The sequence below is a fragment of the Cryptococcus neoformans genome (assembly GCF_000091045.1).
Source record: "Cryptococcus neoformans var. neoformans JEC21 chromosome 9 sequence".
In the NCBI taxonomy this organism is placed as follows: Eukaryota; Fungi; Basidiomycota; class Tremellomycetes; order Tremellales; family Cryptococcaceae; genus Cryptococcus; species Cryptococcus deneoformans.
The window spans coordinates 759,324-777,496 of NC_006694.1; the positions used below are offsets into that span (position 1 = coordinate 759,324).

Below are 18,173 nucleotides of genomic sequence, written 5' to 3' on the forward strand. Positions count from 1 at the left end.
AATGTAATAATTATTGCATTTGTACATCTTACAGGCCGAATGACTATCAACCACAATACAGTAAAGCTTTGTTACACGTCGTCCAATTAAACAAGGTACCTGAATCCCTTCCTCATCTTCAAAGCCTCATCCTCCTGCTCAAAGTGTTCAAGCTTTTGTGACTTGTCGGTGACATCCTCCTTAGCCTCCCAAGCAGCTTCGCCAGCCTCAAGCTTCTTGTTGAGGTTGACAAGGATCATTCGGAAAACGAAGCAACCGGCAATGCTAATACCGAACATGGCCAAGACAATACCGTAAGACTTGCGATAACCGTTCTCAGATAGGTTCCACACGTAAGAACCAGCAATGTTACCAAGTTGGGAAAAGGCGTTGACCATAGCGATAGCAACAGCTCGCTTGGCAGGAGGACGAGGGAAGGAAGAAGAGATCCAAGAGTAGCTGCAGGTTTCATCAGCCATTTGAAATATGGACGTTAAGCGAGAAGTACACATACAAAACAATGAAACCGGCATAGGCCTGGGCCTGCAAGAAGAGAGCAACGTATCGGCCAGCAGTGTTAAGGGTAGCCATACTGATGATGAAACCGACCATTCCGAAAAGGATGGGGATGGTGATGTGCCAGAACTGAAAATACGCGAATCAGCTTGATGAGCCGAAAGATATTAAGGACTTCAACAAACCTTTTCTTGGGTTCGGTCAGCGTGCCATGACACAGCGAATGAGACAAGAGTGGCGAAGACCCAAGGGGGGGCGCTGAAAATGAGTATATGTCAGTAATGTATCACTGCAGCATGAAATTTCCAAATTTACCTCATGAGGAGGGTGGGAACGTAGCCGAAACCGAGAGTACCAGTTAAAGTAGGGAAGAAAGCGTTGAAAGAAAGACCGACGACGTAGGCAGTGAGGGTGATCATCATCAAGTAAATCTTGACGTCCTTGACAGCCATGATCAAACCAGCGAAGACACCATCGTTCTCGGAGTCTTGATCGGCTTCACCCACATCTTCAAGGAGTCGGAGCTGAGCTACTTCGAGTTCCTCTTCAGTGAAGCCACGAGTGTTGGTGGGAAGATCGGGAAGGATCAAAGGACAAAGACAGGCAAAGAACATGGTGGCGGCACCTTCAACTGCAAAAGACGATTAATGTAAGATCATCCAGGTTCAGAGGCGCGTAACACTTACTGAAGAACATCCACCTCCAAGCGGCATGGCCGAGAGTGCCTTCCATGTTACTCAACACACCAGCAGCCACGAGGGAAGCGAAGGCGTTGGAAATGAGGTTACCACCAAAGAGAATAGCGTTTCGAAGAGTGAGCTCCTTCCGGGTGTACCACTAAAAATTCTGTCAGCTGTCTTTCCAATATTCGATAGCTAAGGGCAGACGAACCTTGGACAAGATAAGAAGAGCGCCAGGCAAGAAAGCGGCTTCAACGAAACCGAGCATGAATCGGGTGGCAACCATACCGCCAAAACTCGTGGTAACGCCAGAACAAGTGGAGATCATACCCCAAATGATCATGGCACCACCGATGTACCAACTGGGTCGGGAAATACGGTTCATACTGGAGAAGGATGATGTCAATTGCGAGATGCGAATCGATAATTCTGACCACTTACATCATGTTACTTGGAATTTGCATCAAGATATAACCGACGTAGAGCTGAAAGCAACCGTCAGCACTCTTCCGGCTTCTAAATTCCTGCGTGACACACAATGGATAAACAGGTAGAGTACTCGGTGTCGGTCATGTTCAAATCACTTTGAAGACCTTTGAGACGAGCAGCACTGATGTTGTTTCTGTCGAGATAATCTTGACAATATGTCAGCAGGCGGGCCCTCGATCACGCGAGACACTACCTGGAAACTCACTCATGATATAAAGAAGAATAAAAAGAGAGCATCTTAAGTCGAGCTTCCTGACTAAGCTCTTCTCGATGGTCTTTCTTCGCTCAACGTCCATTTCAGCGGCTTCGGTATCTTCAGGTTTCTGCACGTCACTAACGACGCTTTCTGTGTGCTTGATATGGTCGCCTTGGGCCGACATCTTCTTGTCGGTAAAAAATGGTAAACGCTTAGCTAAAGAAATGAATGGAACCAAGGGGGAAGCTTTTGTCACCCCCATTGTGCCCTTTTTATATCCTGCTCTGGGGTCGAGTCCATAGATAAGGAAAGACTTTCGGCATATTACGCCGACGACCGGATGAACTGTGTAAGAGGCAAGAAACGATGGCCTAAACTCTTCATTTCAACCCCTGAGCGCCCCGCATGCTCTCCCCAGAAGCTCCAAGATGCCCCTCAGACTTCTCCATGGGAATGAAAAGCAGACCTCCACTCGCTCGCTTAACAAATTCCAAACGACACACGCATCCAAAATTATCTTCATCGGGCAATCGAGGGTGCAGATGATGGGAGTAGGTGCTGTTTGCCCTATTGTTCTCAGGCCTTTCCATGCGGTGTGCTTCTGTTGTTTGCCGAATTTGCGACAGCCGCTGCCGTCGGGACTGGCCTTCTTTCAGGGTCTCATTCCCTAAGGGCAGCAGGGTAGCCACTTCGATAACAGTCAATAACCGTCCGAAAAGCGATCATTGCCGCCGGAGGGTACAGGGTAACCCGTGACGTGGAACTTTTATCCCCAACTTTGTTTCGAATTTGGCACCCTTTTTCGGAGCTCTTTGGCGGCAGTCGTCTCAAATTTGGTATTATTCAGTAGCACTTCGGCCATATCCCCAACGTTAGTCATGTGGAAGGCTAATGAAGAGGTTAAACCGAGTCAATACTTACCACGAACAAAAAAAAAAGCCTATGCTGAGCTGCTTATCGACTGTCGACTTTGACACTTGATAAGGGAATCATTGACTATCGACGTCTATACGTAAGATGTGAGACACTTCTGTAAGCTGTGAGCTGCAAGAAGTTGAGCTGTGAGCTGTGAACTTCGAGCCTATTGAAAGGAACAGGGACGAGGAACGATTGGGTGAGCACACGGCATTGAGATTCCGACGCCCCACTTTCTTCTACCTCCACCACCTCCATCGTCATCCAACCAAAAAAGACCCTAATAAATATTAATTGGGCGAAAATCGATGAGGGATGACACAAATAACGAATACGAAAACAGAAAACAGACACACAAAGACACAGGTTCAAAGACCGTGGAGGATCCCATATCCCTTCCTTCTGTTCGATCGCTCATTATCATCCCTGCAACCTACCTCACACTTATGGGTGTGATACAATACAAGAGGAAAGAGGAGGCAGGTCTGACCTTGTCTGTTGGTTTTCGTTCGTCTTCACGCTTCACGCAGAACCTCGTGGGTTTTGAGTTCTTCGTCTCCTGGTTGGTCATCTGTCCTCCAGCCCCTGAACGGCTATCAGCTCAGCACGATCGTCTAATGAATGTCAGACGGCCTGAGCTTAGGGGCCGATTCGGCCGCAACCCGGATTTCCACACTTTTTTCAGCGTTCCAGAATCTCGAATAGTAGGCGTTCAGCGTGATATGGTTGGATATTTGAGCCACTGGTCAAATATCGTTGCCCTAATAACAGATAAATTGGTGACCGAAGATTGTGATGGGATCGTCAATCATCAATCATCAATCGTCGATCTTCGATTCACTCGCTCTTTCCTCATCCTCAAGAACTTTTCACAGTATTCCCAGCGAGTAAAAAAGATTGTTATACTCACCCATATTACTGGCCGCCATCCAGTCAAGATTCTAATTCGAATATCTGTGACTAACCTTCAGGCCTTAAGCATCCCCAAAAGATCTTCTTGAAACGTATTTTTGGCCCTTGGTTCGCTTAGCCCAGCCGTGTGTAGTCCATCGACATCCTATAGGGGCCCTTTCTCAGTCATCGCCCTCTGCTTGCCAGTCTACAAGCTTACCTCTCTTAAGGTCGTCTCCACTCCCGCCCCTTTCATTCTCTCCGCCAATGACACGATTTCATCTCGGAACAGCTCTCTTCCGCCATACTGAATATATACCTTCACTCTTTCTTCCTTCAAATATGACCAGCTTTTGCTCTCAGCGTTGGCAGGAGAAAACCACTCGGTCTTCAAAGCAGCAGGGATAAAGTATCTCATAGCCGAATTGACTGCCGTTCTCAATCGCCTTGGGCAGAGCGTATCATAATCCTTATTCGACTTGTAAGACGGGTATGACATCGATAAATCCGCCCAAGGAGACAAAAGTGCGATATACCCCGGTTGAGGGAGAGAGAAATGGCGGATATAACGTGAGAGGAGAAGAGCGAGATGACCACCCGCAGACTCTGCGAGGAGGAGGACTGATGAACCTGGGTATGTTTGAGTGAGGTAGAGGTAGGCTGATAAGGCATCGTAAAGAGGAGCAGGAAAGGCACTCGAGGATTCCAATGTTTTGCGGTAGCATACACCTGGTATTGCTCAGTAAGTCTTTGCTGAAGAATGACTAGACTCACTGAGGCAAGGCATCCCTGTGGCTCTGGCGATATCCACAGGGAAGCTCGTCCATAGTGGATGTCCCCTAATGTATCCTCTACTTGGATCAGTGGATTACTAAGTAAAAGGAGACGAAACTTACCCTCCATGTATATGCAATATAACTCGCGCTTTTGTTACGGGCTGATATACGGTGTCTTTCGGGATTATCATAAATCCGGGTCGAACTGCCGGTCTTACATCTAGAAGACTACTCACAACCATCTTCTCGTCGATGGGCGGCAGACTGACAATTTCTACTTCTAATTTCCCCGTCTCGGTTTCATCTGTGTACATCTTCCAAACTTCTACTTTCCACTCATCAAACAAGATCGGGGGCAGCCACCATGCCAACAATGTCGATTGCAATTTGCTCAAACGAGTATTGATGCGTTGAGATAAAGTCCATGATGGAAATGGACGAGGCAGAAGGATGTGTAGTAAGATGAGATAAGGGAGGTATATGGGAACAATGGACAGATATACCAAGTACACAAGCCAGGTGACGACCGTGTATATATTTTGTGAAAGGGGAGGAAGAGGTGCTTGAGGGTCCGGTAATAGCCGGATGAGATCCTCGAGTGAGGTCTCTTTGCCTGTTGTGGCTGTTGCCATGTATACTTTATGGTTGATGAGACTCTTCTAACTAAAAGGATGCATCTACATTCGGTACGGATAATAGACATATATGTAATGTTGAGCAAAAAGGCTGTATGTGAGGCATACAGTGAATGGCAGGACATCCGTCCGGTCGGACCGGACGGCCGATGCCCGAAAGCCGAGACTGGGTGTACAGCTTCACCGAGAACGGTTTTCGAGTAAGAATTGTCTGAGGACGTTATAGATTGAAGTTAAGAGTTACTCGAGGGAAAGAATTATGTTTTGGCAACCCAAAGTCTTCCTTGGGGGACGTGAATCGAAGCCCCAACATCAAGGAGCGAGGGGCGCTATAACAACAACTCCACATCCCTCTACAGGAGGAGGAGGGTAATAACAACAATTGCCTGCATTGCAACGAAGATTGTAATCTGAGTTATGATTCCCATTAAGCTCCTTATGGTATACTGTTGTATGAATCATAATAAAGGATACAAGATCAGCTGCAGATTAGATGGGTTGTTGGAGAGAACTGCTGCAGAGATCGTCAATAGTAAACGAATGAACGAACGAAGAAGTCATAATATTCATTCTTATCAGTCGGTAGCAGGTCCCTGTCTGTGGCTAGTAGAGAATAAGGATTTCGTATTACAAGCTGCGCTTGTTAGCCCTTCAAGGTCCTCGGGCAAACAATAACTCAATAAAATGAAAACCTTCTAGAGGAAGAGAAAGTAGGCGGTGTACTTTTGCTAGTTGGAAGGTGGTGGTGGTGGTAGTCTGTGCGCCGGCACTAGCACCGTCATCCACATTATTGTTCTTAGGCTGAAGTACACTTACTTACGGCCAATTTCATTTGCCACCAAGCATCTTCTTTTCCACCTTCATCTTCTCTTTTGGTAGTCTGTGCGCCGGCACTAGCACCGTCATCCACATTATTGTTCTTAGGCTGAAGTACACTTACTTACGGCCAATTTCATTTGCCACCAAGCATCTTCTTTTCCACCTTCATCTTCTCTTTCCATCTCATCATCGCTATCCATTTGCATCTTTCTTCCAAAATGCCCAAAGACCCATTCACGGCTATACAAGGTCAGTACCAAATAGGGAATGAAGAACAACCTCCACCATCTAGGCACCAGTTGACGCGACCGCTTTGTACCAGAATCTCTTGACGATGCTCGACCGCAACTCACAGCCCTTATATCTGGTGCACTTAACGCTCAACAAACGCGTGTACTGCTCAAACTGCTAGATGCTATCCAAAAAGCGGTGCACAACTATGTTAAGTCGAGGAAGAACAAGAAAAAGAAGGATGGAGACGGTGATTCACGCGGAGCTGAGCAGGTAAAAATCGACTGGCTGGATACGGAAGGTACGTGGATATTTAATATGCTATTGGATTACTGATGAGAAGATAGGTGTGCATTTGTGGAACCTTGCATCTCAGGTGAATCGCGCCACACCTACAACCCCAGAACTAAGCAAGGATGAATTGTCTACTTTCTCGGCCTGTGAGTTTCGTAACGTCATAAATTTGAAAGCTCATCGCTTGGCAGTAAGACTAACCGGCTTTCGACTTGTTGAGGCGGCTACGGACATCAGGGGTCCAACAACATGTAAATATCAGGCGTTGACTACTACGCTGACCACCGTACAGTTGTGGTACGCTTACTTGGGCTCACTGCAAAAACGATGACTGCTCTACTGGGTAGGTTCGCAGGAGTTTTGATCCATCTTACATCAACTCAGAGGCTGGAAAGACACCTATGGCAAGTCAGCTATCCCTGCAAGGAGCCGAGGTGGGACATGCAATGTTACTTTTTACTGCTCTCTGACAAGAAACAGTACGAACAATTGATCACTTCCTCAACTACCATTAAAGAAGCCTCAGAGCTCAAGCAAAAGGTCACCGTGCTCGTGTGGTATTACATGGCAAGGATAGATTTTGTGAATATTTTCCTCAGTCAGGGGACAATTCTTATGCGAAACGTAGCTGTTACGTGAAGGGAACGATTCATTTGCCTATGATCTTCTTTACAAAGCTACCCGTAATTGAAGCTTGATTGGTGGTTCAACAGAATTAGACTGACAGATTTTAGAGCTGGATGAGACATGGTCGATGGCAGCGCAGGAGTGTCGCCTTCTGGCTTCAAAATGCTGGACAGTAGGCAATGACATGCTTAACAAGCGCATCAACATTTCGGGGTCCATCGATTGGCTAAAGCAGGGGATACTTCTAGTTGAAAAGTTGATAAACCGGGGTGTTCAACTTGATCATCTTAAAGAACTTCATGTAAGTGTAGTTGGCCGGTGCCTGACAAGGATCTGATGAGCACATCAGATTGCCATTCTTAAAAGTTTGTGTAAGCTTCGCGCCCGATCACTATTCAACGCACGTTAGCTGAATGGCTCAGCTCGAGCACAGTTGGTGAAAGCAGAGGAGGACCCTCATGCTCTGACCTCAGCCACAGCAGCCCTCAATGAGTTGGGCGAACTAGTTGACGATTCTGTAAATTATCACTATAGTATTCCTTGGCTATCTTGCTGACTCTATCCTGAAGGACAAAGCAACGTTGCACGAGATGAGGTTGCTTCAGGTGCATATTCTCAAAACTAGAAAAGCACCAGAAGGAGAACTCCGAATTGGTAGATGTCATTTGCCTGCATCGAACTCCACTGACAACAATCTTTAGTCATGGAAGATATCATGAAACTCACAGATTGGACTGAAGACAGCGTGCTTGAGTAAATCATATTAAGCTCTTGTCGGCGCTCAACGTACTTATTGTCCTGCAGAATGCTGTCGCAACTGGCATCTCTCATCGGTCCGTATCCCGCTCTTCCGTCGCAATCAGTCCAGACATATCTGCGGCTGGCCCTGGCCAGCTCTTCAGGCCATCCCTATGTTCGCATAATCATGTACGAGGGTCTTTTATTCGTGAAAGCCTTGTCTCCTCCGGCAGCTGGCGTGAGCGTTGCTGCTGGAATACTAGATAGTGAATTGATTTCGATTCTGCTCTGGATCTCTCGATGATGACAATCATTGTAGTGATTTCGAAAGACCCTGACTATCAACTTGATGATAAAGTTAGCGCAATAGCCTGTCAAACGGTACGCCACATCGTATCGAACTGGGTGCTTTCGTGCTTATTTCTTCCGCAGCTTCTATGGAATATTGGTGTGTTCAATGAAAGCAAGGAAAGAATCACTGAAGCAGCTCACTGGTGTATGTTAACTCCCTGCGCTGTTTTCAAAGAACCTACCCTGATTCAACTATAACAGATCAGTTGGCCGCTCATGCTGTATTCAAAGAGCTTGGCGGAGAAAACATATCCAGATGCTACCGGTAAATCATGTCCGCTGGTATATCTTAGTGTGTGCACTCATACGGCACATAGAAAAGCCGCTCTATGCCATATAAAAATGGCCGATTGGGCTGCAGCCGTAAATCTGATTTCACTTTGCCCCAAGGAAGAAGCTTCAACACATTATCTGGCTTTTCTAACGGCCATCCGACAAGGTGGGCACGAAAATCTTCAGCCATTGTCACAACCTCTTACACAGTATTTCAGGTCGAGAGGAAGCGGCCATCGATGCTGTTTGTTCTATTGTAGAGTGTACAGATTTTGAAGTTCAACAACTTGTTTTAATGACGTAAGCTCATTTTTTTAACGGCTACAGTTCAATCCATCTGAGACCTTCTTCTCAGTTCATTCGCGAACGAAAAGGGCGCAAAGCATGTCCTTATCGCTTCTATGCGTGCCCTTCTAAACGCATTGACAGATTCCAGGGTGAACTCTGATGTGCAGATTGAAACTATCACTGTTATCAGGTGTCTGGTTCGTATGACTGTCATGGAATTGGCTCATGCGGAAGATAAGTAAGATGACCTTGAAGATACAGAGATTTCGGTCCCAAGCCCTCACTTACTGATCCTTAGAGATCGACTTATCGAGTCGATGATCGAGTATTTGCAGACAGCTATTGATATACTTACTGAAGATCCTACTAGAGGGCAAGGGCAGACAAAAGGAATATCATGGTTATACAAGTGTGGTGCGTCGTGATGGACTATACCTAGAACATAATTTGACCCATCATTAGCATATAATGTTGCAGTGCAGGGCCTCAGTACTTTATCATCAAAGTCTTTGGCAGATTTATTCGACATATCAGCGCAGGTAAACTCGATCCTTGGGAAATTCTGTTAGCTTTGACTAATGAGAAGCCGTAGCTCATGTCCATATACGACGTTATAGAGACATCAGGTGCAACAGATCCGGACCTTCACTTTATTCGTGGCTCAGCCATGTTTGCTTGCTTGTGTGGGAAGAGTGGGTTTATACCTCCGAATTAGTAGTGTCTACTGACAATATCCTGTAGTTTTCTTTTGCAGAGATCTTTCCAATGGACCAGACAAGGTATCTCAACCTACTAAAACCTTCTGAATGACTACTGACGTGAAACCTTACTTAGGTCTTATTACTTGACCAGCTTCTCGACTACGTCCCTCACTGCCGAGAAGCTCTTTCTTCAGTCAAATCAACACATCCTAGATGGCCAGTCGTTACTCATATGAGACGCATCATCGACACATCTGAAATTGAACTGCATTGCGAATCGAAAGAATGGACTGCCATACCGCCAGTTTTAGAAGTGCGTTTGTTCTGATCGTCAGGATACGGCTGATGGCGGGTTAGCGTATGAAGAAAGCACACGCAAATGGAGAGATAAGTGAGACGAATCAAACGTTGGAGATGATGGCCAACGTCTTGGTATATGATTCTAGAATTCCCTTTTGCACCTTCCTAACGATCTACTTAGTTCCAATATGAGGGGTGTCCTAGCCACAGTACGTGCTAAATACAGAAATCAAAGCTCATGGTCTCTAGTCACCTACCAGCTCCTCGAATTAATACTCGATACATGTCCAACGGTTTACGCCAAAGACATTAAACGATACTCGAGGTGGATGAGAGCAATACTGAGGATTCTACTACATCGTAACGGAGCAGAAGAGGAAGCTGAATCTTTGAAATATGCGGAAAAAGCGCTTGATGTCCTAAAGACATCACTTGGGAAGAACGTGAGTTGAGGTTGATGGACCGCTTATTTGGTTGCTGACCTGCACAGGCGTATCCGTTGGATGAGATCCAGTGGCTGGTCGCGACATCCTGGAATAAGGGTCTGGAATGGTTCAGGTGAAAGAATATCTCTGTTGAGCATCTGGATGAGCTGAGCATAGAACAGCTCTTCACGCGTATCTCAAGCGAAGGCATGGTGTGAGATTGCAATGACTATAGCGACAGGAACGCCTGAGCTAAATATCGATCGTCAAAAGGTTTGTTTTGGAACTCGCCGATTGTAATTGAAACTAAACATTTATTGTCTTAGATGAACGAGCACTACGAGTGGGCTCTTTAAAAAGCTAACTAATACAAAATCACTGACTCCAGTTGCTAACAGACATCTCCTGAGCAAGATCAACTGCTAACGTAACTTCTTATCTACTAATAATACATTCCTTTCCCTGAAATATATTGAAACATTTAAGATCCGTTTGTGTAGCATGCAAAGCCATGTTGTTTGATTCTTCTTCCGCATCTTGATTTGGTTTCTGACTGTTTTGGGCTCCGTCAATGTGTGTACTAAACTGGGGTTTTTTCGTCACTGCGTGGCTCTATAATTTTCCGGCGAAGGAAACTATCTGCTATCTATACTTTAGATACGTCTAATCCAGGTGGTTTCACGTCTTTGTTACGTCTCTTCCTCGCCCAACGAATAACGAAGTAAATCAAGACGATAGCCCCAATAGCCAATAGCACCGCAATCACTTGTAATAGTCTCATGTCAGTAATGACGATTAGGTTTACAGAAATGTCGCCATTGGACTCACATGTAATTTCCCAATTCTCCAATCCTTTAGCGGTATCACTCACCTCCTGAGCCCAGCTTGAACTAGTTCCACTAATTTCGTTGTTGGATGAAGCTGTGATTGTCATGGATTTCTCTTCTGTCGTCGAAGTCATTTTGACCGCGAATTTTTGGATAAATAAAAAAGTAAGATCTGAAATACAGGTATCGAGTGAAGATATGGCATTCATCAAAAAATAGGACTTGGTTTACAGTCGTCCGCCGGCAGTATAGGCTAGACCGAAAGGTAAAAGGTAGACCTTGCAGTTCTCAAAGGAGGAATATCCCATCATCGAAATTGTTCTTTTCACGGAATAGATGATGTTTCACGTTCAGTGCTTTATGTGGAATGCAGCTCCATATGGTTGATTAGATCGCGTGAATACATTGGTATAAGCAAGGAGAGGGGGATCCTGGTGGTGCGTAGGGACTACTGCCCAAATGTCTGACTGAAGGCATGGTATGTACTATCAACCACGTATGGTCATAGTGACTGTGCATCAGCTCATTCTGGCCTCATGAGTAAATGCGATCCACCAAGGGTTAGAAGTCCTGGGCACAGCCAGTATTAAACCGGGATAATGAGCAGGGGTAGGTATATGGCCACTCAGACTTGCACAACCAACAAGTGACGAAGAAGCTGCAAAACTTGCAAACTCAGCAGGGGGCAAACCGGTAGGCAGACGGGACATTGGACGGACTGGGAGCCCAACTGACAGTAAAGCCCGAGTTAGGTTTTATTCGACCAGGGTTTGCTGCAAATTCGAGCTTGAATGTCCAAACTGTCGCAGCCTGGAGTCATCCGTCAGTGGCGCAGTGGTCGGTGCATTCGTTCCATCAGCGTTCGTATCGTGCCCCAGCGGCCGGCCGGCCGGTGGCGGAAATAAATAAGTTTACCAAATTCCACACGTCAAACTTCTACGTATTTGTTGCTTATTAATATCTTAATAACTTCTTGTTCTTGGTATTGTTACTTAATTATCTTACTCCTTATACTTTCTTGTTCGTTCACCGCGGTCGTTCTCCACTTCAGCATAACAAGAATCACAATCATTCGGCAAATTGTATCTGGAATCGAACCATTTCTCAACTCCAAATCATTAGGAAATAGGACACAAGATGGTAGCCGAGAGAACGCCCTACTCATCTTTTGCGAGCCTGCTTGCGGCATATCAAGAACAATACTCACAAGCTGGCCCTTCAACGCAGCTTGACTCGCCTATAAGTCATGAGGCTGTTCTTGACGAGCAAAGCGGATTAATTATTTCTCTCATGGAATCGCTCGAGGAAACGTGAGTGGATAATTATGCTACTGCACTATTAAAATACTAAGGTGGTCACAGCATTCGGTCAAAAACACCGACAAACTGCTCGTCATTCGAGATGGACGGTGAGGAGCAGATATCAGAAGACGAATACAAGGCGTTATTGTCAGAACATCGAGCGTGGCAGCTTATTCGTGCGGTGTATGAGTAAGTATTGCTTAGTTTATTTGATCTCATGTTCTAATAAATGTAGCAACCGGATACCCCGCACAGATCCAAACTTTGTTCCTCCATCTGCTGCACAGCAGATCATCGAAAATCCCTATACAAGTCCGGAAGATCTCGTGCAGACAATGGTCATTGAAGACCCAGAATTATCGCTTTGGGCTGTAAGTTCTTGAAGCAAGCGAAAGGTTAATTACTAATTATATTAGACATTGGTCGAGCATCTCCAAACTCGCCCTCTATTAACTTCACCGCCGCCTCTCGAAGCCAGACATGGCTATCTGCCATCCACTGTCCGCCGTTCTAAATTCCATTCGACCACAGATTCACCTTCACTCGATCCCGATTTTACCGTTCGTGATCCTCACAGTTCTTCTCTCGCGGGCGAAGACCAGACTTACCAACTGCCCCTCCTCGAAACACTATACAACCTCGTCCGATATGGAGAGCTTGAGTCAGCGATCAAAGTATGTGAACAGGGGGGTGAGCCATGGAGAGGTGCGAGTTTGATGGGTGTACGGCGGTGGACGATGGGGGGCATGAGTAAAGGAACTGAGCCAACCGTGATGACTGGAAACCGATACCGTGCCTTGTGGAAAAAGTCTTGCCGTACGATTGCCAAGAACCACACCCTCCTGCCTGCCGAGCGAAATCTCTACGCTGCTATGATCTCGGATCTACCTACGCTCTTACCGGCATGTGAGTCGTGGGAAGACTATCTTTGGGCGCACGTGCAGCATAGGATCGAAGCGAGATTGGAGAAGAGATGGCGTGAGCTTGGAGGATTTTGGGAAGGCGAAGGGGGGGTAGGAAAGGATGACGTTGAAGAAGTGGAGATGGCCAAAGGGGGACTTGAAGAGGTTTTTGCAAGTATGAGAAATCTACAGAATGCCTCAATTTCGTAAGTCTGAATCGTGCATGCGTTCGCCTGGGTTTCTGACTGAGAAGGACAGTATTACCATGACCGAACCGTACCATGTCGCTCAGCAGATGATCCTGCTCGATCGAACAGAAGCCCTCTTCCACGGATTTGCGGATCAACTTCTGGAGCTCGAATCTGGGGTTTCTCCAGAGTGAGTGAACTCCTATCATCTGTCCCACCATCAATTAAAAGCGCATACGCTGAGGTCCTTCGTGAAAAGACTCATAGCACCTCTTCTCCGCTTTTTCACTCATCTTGCTCTCATCCTCCGTACCCTTTCTCAACCCGTTCCTGTTTCAGCGGCCAATGCTATCATTCAAGCCTATCTGCAAATTCTCGAGCGAGAAGGCAACGATAAGCTCGTCGCCATGTATGCGGCTTGTCTGAGGGAAGGTAGTGGTGAAGAAAGTTATGCGCGTTTCTTATGGTGTATGTCCGAGGGTTTTAATCCCTCGATCTGGGTTTCTCGTTCCTGTCTATGATGCTGACTTAAATACAGCGATGGACCCTTCTGCCGGCAGAGACTCCAGGTCAGAAGCGCTTTTGCGAGCCAAGAAGCATAACCTCGATGTGGCGCTCATCGCTCGCGAAACTGTCCGTCTTTGTCTTGAAGAAGTGGTCGCTGTAGGTTCTTATATCTTTTTCTCTTGGCGCACAATGATTAACCTATCACCTTTGTACAGGACCCTCCCAAGAGGCTTCTCGCTGAACCCGATATTGTTCCCATTTCTATCGGTTTGACGGAACATGATGTCGTGCTTATTAGATCTATCGAGTGGTTAATCATCTTGCCGGAAACGGCGGATGATGCGCTCGTGCGATCCTGCCAGCTCGTTCGATACTTCTTGTGTATGTTCATTCTTGTAACAACACTTAAGCAAAACTACCTTAGCTGACTAAGAACATGTGTCTAGCCAAGGGTCAAGCTAATGCCGCGCAATCTCTTCTTCTCTCCCTTCCTTCCCTTCCCACTTCCTCCTCTTTAACCAATCAAAGTCACCTCCTCGAACTCGCCTCCTACAATCGGCTCTTCTCTCTCTTCTCGTCCCACACTTACTTTGCCGACATCCTGTTCCGCCAACCTTCGCTTACTGCTAGCAAACTTGAAGTCCACGCTTGGAAGAAGGATCTTGAGGCCTGCGTGGAAGATGTCTGGAAGGGTACTGTGGGGTTAATCAAGGAACGGTGGCTGGATTTGCCTAGCTTGTCTCCCAAGGTTGAAAAGGACGGCAAGGGGTTGTACGAGTACGAAGGGGAGGAGGAGAGGCAGAAGCAACTCAAGCTTATACGACATATTTTCATCCCCGACCTCGTCCTTCGCTTGCACAACACTCTCATCGAACAATCTGTTTTATTCCCCTACTTTTTGCAGAGGGCCCTTGAACTGGCGAGCATAGTGGCGGATGGGAGATATAGAGTGTACGAGGGCTTTCTGCCACTGGCGACGATTGCTGGAGGTGCGGAAATGGTTGGGGGTGGCGAAAAGGGTGTCAGCCGGCTTGAGGTGTACATGGACAAGATCAGGGAGGTGGCACTTGAGGTGTTAAAGTCAGGAAATGGGAACGCTTTCAAGGTCAGGAGACTGGCATGAGAGAAAGGACAACGTATTTAAGTCGATTCCACATATGACAATGCCAAGGATATAGACAATGAAGACAGATGCAAGAGTATATGCAATGAAGAAGACAAGTAAGAAGAGATGAAGAGATACACATGACGATCAACATACAGGCCACACTTGATTAAATGTGTTTGTGTCCGCTCAAGACTAAATATTAAGCCGATTCAATGGCTTCTATACTACTACAGCTCAACATCTCCTTTATTAGAGTCGATGCCATTACCCAATACGATTTCCAGTCCTTCCTCTCACCACACCGACAGGGGCAACAGACGGCGCGACACCTTCCCCACTCACTCTCGCCGCGTTGACCTTCAGAACATGCTGGTGTAAATTACCACTCCTGCTCGGTATTTTCTTTGCCACAGGACTTCCTAAAGCGGAAGGGGCGGTGATGGTAGCCTGGGGGTTGATTGAGCCTAAAGGCTGTCTCATACCGACCATATTTGACGAGGGAGGGAAAGATGCTGCTTGAGGTTGGGTAGGCATTGAATTGGGACGACGAATGAATGGGCTAGGAAGGTCGGGGTCATCAAATGACCATTTGGCCGGAGTGGCAGCTTCACGATATATAAATGTCGGAGCCGGGATCTGCGTGGGCGCTACGCTTGCTAGACGGTTGTTGCCGGTAGAAAATGATTCGCCAGAAGCAGGACACTCTTGCTGAGCAACGACAATAGAGGGAGCGACAGAGCTTTTTCGAGGTCGAGGTACCCAAGGAGAGGGAATGGCGCTGATCATGGAAACATCTTCGCAGCACACACTCTGCAGCTCGCTAGGGCTACCAATAGATATGCGCTGCTGTCGTATGGGGAAACTGAACTGCTTGGCGGGGGTTGACTGAGTAGCACCCGCCCATTCTTGGGCCGTTTGAGCACGAACAACACCCGCAAGATTGCCCATTGATTTGGTGGCAGCTCGACGAAGAGGAGTGGCAGGTCGAGGTTGAAAGTGGGAAGTACTAAAACGTGCCTCAAGAGGGGCAAGAGGGGCAGGAGAGACGGCAGCAGTGGCTAGAGGAATTTTCGACGGGGTATCAAGACAGCGAGTGAATCGAGACACGGAAGGTGATGCTGGTGCAGTGCTATATGGGTATCAGTATGCTGTCGACAAGCACGAAAAACAAAGTCCAAACTCACTTGCGTTCCTCTAAGGGAGGCCGAGCGATACCTACTGCACCAGTATGGGGTTGACCTGTACGCTGAATCAGCTCACTTTACCTTGAACATCACGCATTATAACGGACACTTCTCATCAGGCACATCGGTCACTCCGAAAGCCGTTTCCTTGGCCTCTTCTTCCAGCTCTCTATATCTTTCCCACTGCTCCTTTTCCTCCCGGAACCTCTCCCATTGGCCTCTCAGACTCTCCGCCGCTTGATTCAACTTTCTCTGAGTTTCCTTTGCTTCCTCTTCTCGACTGTCACAAAGATCTTCCCTAGCCTGCAAACTTGCTTCTCTCCCAGCCAGCTCCTTCTCTCTTTCGTCCAAGGCTACAGCCCGCGCTCTGATCTGATCCTCGAATTGTTTGAGCTCGTCACGTTTGGCAAAGAGAAGGGAAGTCCTAATGGTCAATTAATACAGGTGCTAAGGGTTTGTTGTACACGTACTGGTTCTGAACTGTGAAGAGTTTTCGATGTAACTTCATCTCGGGCATCTCTAGGAGGTCCTTGGTAGAGGGTCGCTTTGCGGGCTGCATGTAAAGTTAGTTAGATGCTACAGTAGTTGAATGGCTGGACGAACATGCAAAGTAAGCATAGCTTTAATGACACTACGCAAAGCTGGGGAGTAACGAGCCGGAAGAGGGGGTATCTTGCCAGATTTTACCATGGTTATGAGTTCAGCTTGTGTTTGAGCGGCGGAGAATGGAGAGCTGCATATTGACCAGTCAGTTATTCTCTGACCGAGGTTAAGACAATGATACGCACTGAAGAGCACACATCTCGTAGACCAAACATCCCAAGCTCCATATATCTGACTTCGTGTCGTATCGGTTTTCTGCAAGGATTTCTGGAGGCATATACAGAGGAGTGCCGACATACGTGCTGGTAAATGATGCAGTACCCATGTCTTTGCTCAATCCGAAATCTCCCAATTTGACAAATTCGTCGGAAAGAAATACTAAATATAAATGTTAGCTGAGATATAGAGGCGAGACCTGCGATACGTACCATTTTCCGGTTTTAGGTCACGATGTAACACTTGGTATCTGGCTACTCCGCCATCCGTTGACGGAGCAACAACACTTTGCCGGCCTCCAGTATTGGCGGGACGTTCTGCCGGCCAATGGCAGTGATGAAGAGCAAGTACAATTTGCAGAAAGATATTCCATATCTTATCTTCTGGGAGGGAAGAATTATTGCGTTGGGCTCTTCTGATCAGGGTACCAAGGTCACCTGAGGTGCAGTACTGTGAATACGTTAGAGGATTATTGTAATTGATACCCTAAATGGGACGTACCTCCATGACTATATATATCCGTTCGTTCTTAGGGTCCTTAATCTTCTGAATGAGCTGTACGATATTTCGATGTTTTAGCGAGTCGAGGATGGCTCTGTTATTTGAAGAAGTCAGTTTACAGGTATCAGAACATCGAATGAGGGCCTACACTTCAGCAAGGATCTGCTTGCGGTCTTTCTCTGTCATTTTCGAATAGTCCAGTTGCTTGAGGGCGAATTCCTAAATGACGACGCTTCAGCGACAGCCAAAACAGCTCAATGTTGACTATTTACCTTGCCATCCGACACTCTCTGAACTTTGCTAATGACTCCAAAACTCCCCTTGCCAATATTTGATATTAGCTTATACTTCTCCAGCTCTGCTACATCGGCATATCCAGAACTGGAAGTGACGCCAGCAGATCGTCGAGGAGCCGCCATGTTGACCTCGTAGCCCAAGTGGTCAAAGGATGGTCGAAATTTGTCTTGGTGCGTTGGTTAAAGTTGGCTGTCTGGGCCTCTAAGGATAGCTTAAATCTTGGATGACCGCAATTTAACTTTAAGTTAGTCAAACAAGGCGAATAGGGCCTAAGATGAGTATGGAAAGAAGATATAGAAAGCGATCAACAAGACAAACCAAAGTCAGGCGCGGAAGGGACGGGAGAAATTAGAAATAAATTAGGAGCTTTCTAGGTTTTTAATTACGGTGTTTACGAGTTAAGAATGACCTCCAC

The 18,173-nt window shown here is 46.7% G+C and overlaps 5 protein-coding genes across 5 annotated transcripts; 2 read left to right on the forward strand and 3 right to left on the reverse strand.

Moving 5' to 3' along the window:
* Positions 1–3: 3 nt before the first annotated feature.
* On the reverse strand, positions 4–2,200 carry CNI02800 (tartrate transporter, putative). Its single transcript, XM_572657.2, has 9 exons — positions 1,870–2,200; positions 1,713–1,810; positions 1,617–1,660; positions 1,387–1,561; positions 1,182–1,332; positions 811–1,126; positions 681–753; positions 494–624; positions 4–438 (listed from the first exon to the last, which is right to left on the reverse strand). Exons 1-9 carry the CDS (start codon positions 2,120–2,122, stop codon positions 87–89), a joined length of 1,593 nt encoding a protein of 530 aa, XP_572657.1. The 5' UTR covers positions 2,123–2,200; the 3' UTR covers positions 4–86.
* A 1,542-nt stretch (positions 2,201–3,742) lies between these two features.
* Positions 3,743–5,117, reverse strand: CNI02805 (hypothetical protein; the record flags this gene model as incomplete). The annotated part of the gene is made up of 4 exons (XM_024658739.1): positions 4,563–5,117; positions 4,441–4,517; positions 3,887–4,395; positions 3,743–3,832 (listed from the first exon to the last, which is right to left on the reverse strand). Exons 1-4 carry the CDS (start codon positions 5,072–5,074, stop codon positions 3,743–3,745), a joined length of 1,188 nt encoding a protein of 395 aa, XP_024514410.1. The 5' UTR covers positions 5,075–5,117.
* A 714-nt stretch (positions 5,118–5,831) lies between these two features.
* CNI02810 (expressed protein) lies at positions 5,832–10,636 on the forward strand. Its single transcript, XM_024657849.1, has 31 exons — positions 5,832–6,145; positions 6,219–6,428; positions 6,475–6,567; positions 6,613–6,672; positions 6,714–6,764; positions 6,806–6,855; positions 6,902–7,003; positions 7,050–7,104; positions 7,156–7,349; positions 7,398–7,419; positions 7,471–7,565; positions 7,618–7,702; positions 7,750–7,801; positions 7,853–8,052; positions 8,106–8,167; positions 8,219–8,282; positions 8,339–8,402; positions 8,455–8,576; positions 8,629–8,710; positions 8,766–8,936; positions 8,997–9,112; positions 9,161–9,237; positions 9,291–9,390; positions 9,440–9,477; positions 9,533–9,712; positions 9,757–9,831; positions 9,881–9,908; positions 9,949–10,142; positions 10,190–10,257; positions 10,307–10,397; positions 10,451–10,636. Exons 1-31 carry the CDS (start codon positions 6,115–6,117, stop codon positions 10,478–10,480), a joined length of 2,862 nt encoding a protein of 953 aa, XP_024513573.1. The 5' UTR covers positions 5,832–6,114; the 3' UTR covers positions 10,481–10,636.
* A 1,349-nt stretch (positions 10,637–11,985) lies between these two features.
* CNI02830 (nuclear pore complex protein, putative) lies at positions 11,986–15,053 on the forward strand. The gene is made up of 9 exons (XM_572655.2): positions 11,986–12,261; positions 12,313–12,441; positions 12,488–12,623; positions 12,669–13,360; positions 13,413–13,532; positions 13,602–13,810; positions 13,881–14,005; positions 14,065–14,230; positions 14,296–15,053. Exons 1-9 carry the CDS (start codon positions 12,089–12,091, stop codon positions 14,970–14,972), a joined length of 2,427 nt encoding a protein of 808 aa, XP_572655.1. The 5' UTR covers positions 11,986–12,088; the 3' UTR covers positions 14,973–15,053.
* A 44-nt stretch (positions 15,054–15,097) lies between these two features.
* Positions 15,098–18,032, reverse strand: CNI02840 (conserved hypothetical protein). The gene is made up of 10 exons (XM_572908.2): positions 17,734–18,032; positions 17,610–17,680; positions 17,462–17,555; positions 17,173–17,410; positions 16,930–17,122; positions 16,745–16,874; positions 16,612–16,694; positions 16,249–16,565; positions 16,142–16,196; positions 15,098–16,086 (listed from the first exon to the last, which is right to left on the reverse strand). The coding sequence occupies exons 1-10, from the start codon at positions 17,878–17,880 to the stop codon at positions 15,222–15,224; spliced, it is 2,193 nt and encodes a 730-aa protein (XP_572908.1). The 5' UTR covers positions 17,881–18,032; the 3' UTR covers positions 15,098–15,221.
* Positions 18,033–18,173: the final 141 nt, after the last annotated feature.

Bases quoted from the DNA above. Each gene is read 5' to 3' on its own strand.
- CNI02800 (XM_572657.2), bottom strand. From the start codon at position 2,122: ATGGGGGTGACAAAAGCTTCCCCCTTGGTTCCATTCATTTCTTTAGCT. The intron at 1,811-1,869 runs GTGAGTTTCCAG...CATATTGTCAAG, and splicing joins TATTCTTCTTTATATCATGA to ATTATCTCGACAGAAACAAC. The intron at 439-493 runs GTATGTGTACTT...TGAAACCTGCAG, and splicing joins TATGCCGGTTTCATTGTTTT to CTACTCTTGGATCTCTTCTT.
- CNI02810 (XM_024657849.1), top strand. From the start codon at position 6,115: ATGCCCAAAGACCCATTCACGGCTATACAAG. The intron at 6,673-6,713 runs GTAAATATCAGG...ACCACCGTACAG, and splicing joins CATCAGGGGTCCAACAACAT to TTGTGGTACGCTTACTTGGG. The intron at 6,856-6,901 runs GTGGGACATGCA...GACAAGAAACAG, and splicing joins TATCCCTGCAAGGAGCCGAG to TACGAACAATTGATCACTTC.
- CNI02830 (XM_572655.2), top strand. From the start codon at position 12,089: ATGGTAGCCGAGAGAACGCCCTACTCATCTTTTGCGAGCCTGCTTGCG. The intron at 12,262-12,312 runs GTGAGTGGATAA...AGGTGGTCACAG, and splicing joins ATGGAATCGCTCGAGGAAAC to CATTCGGTCAAAAACACCGA. The intron at 13,533-13,601 runs GTGAGTGAACTC...CTTCGTGAAAAG, and splicing joins GAATCTGGGGTTTCTCCAGA to ACTCATAGCACCTCTTCTCC.
- CNI02840 (XM_572908.2), bottom strand. From the start codon at position 17,880: ATGGCGGCTCCTCGACGATCTGCTGGCGTCACTTCCAGTTCTGGATAT. The intron at 17,681-17,733 runs GTAAATAGTCAA...GTCGTCATTTAG, and splicing joins AGAGAGTGTCGGATGGCAAG to GAATTCGCCCTCAAGCAACT. The intron at 16,197-16,248 runs GTCCGTTATAAT...TTCAGCGTACAG, and splicing joins CGATGTGCCTGATGAGAAGT to GTCAACCCCATACTGGTGCA.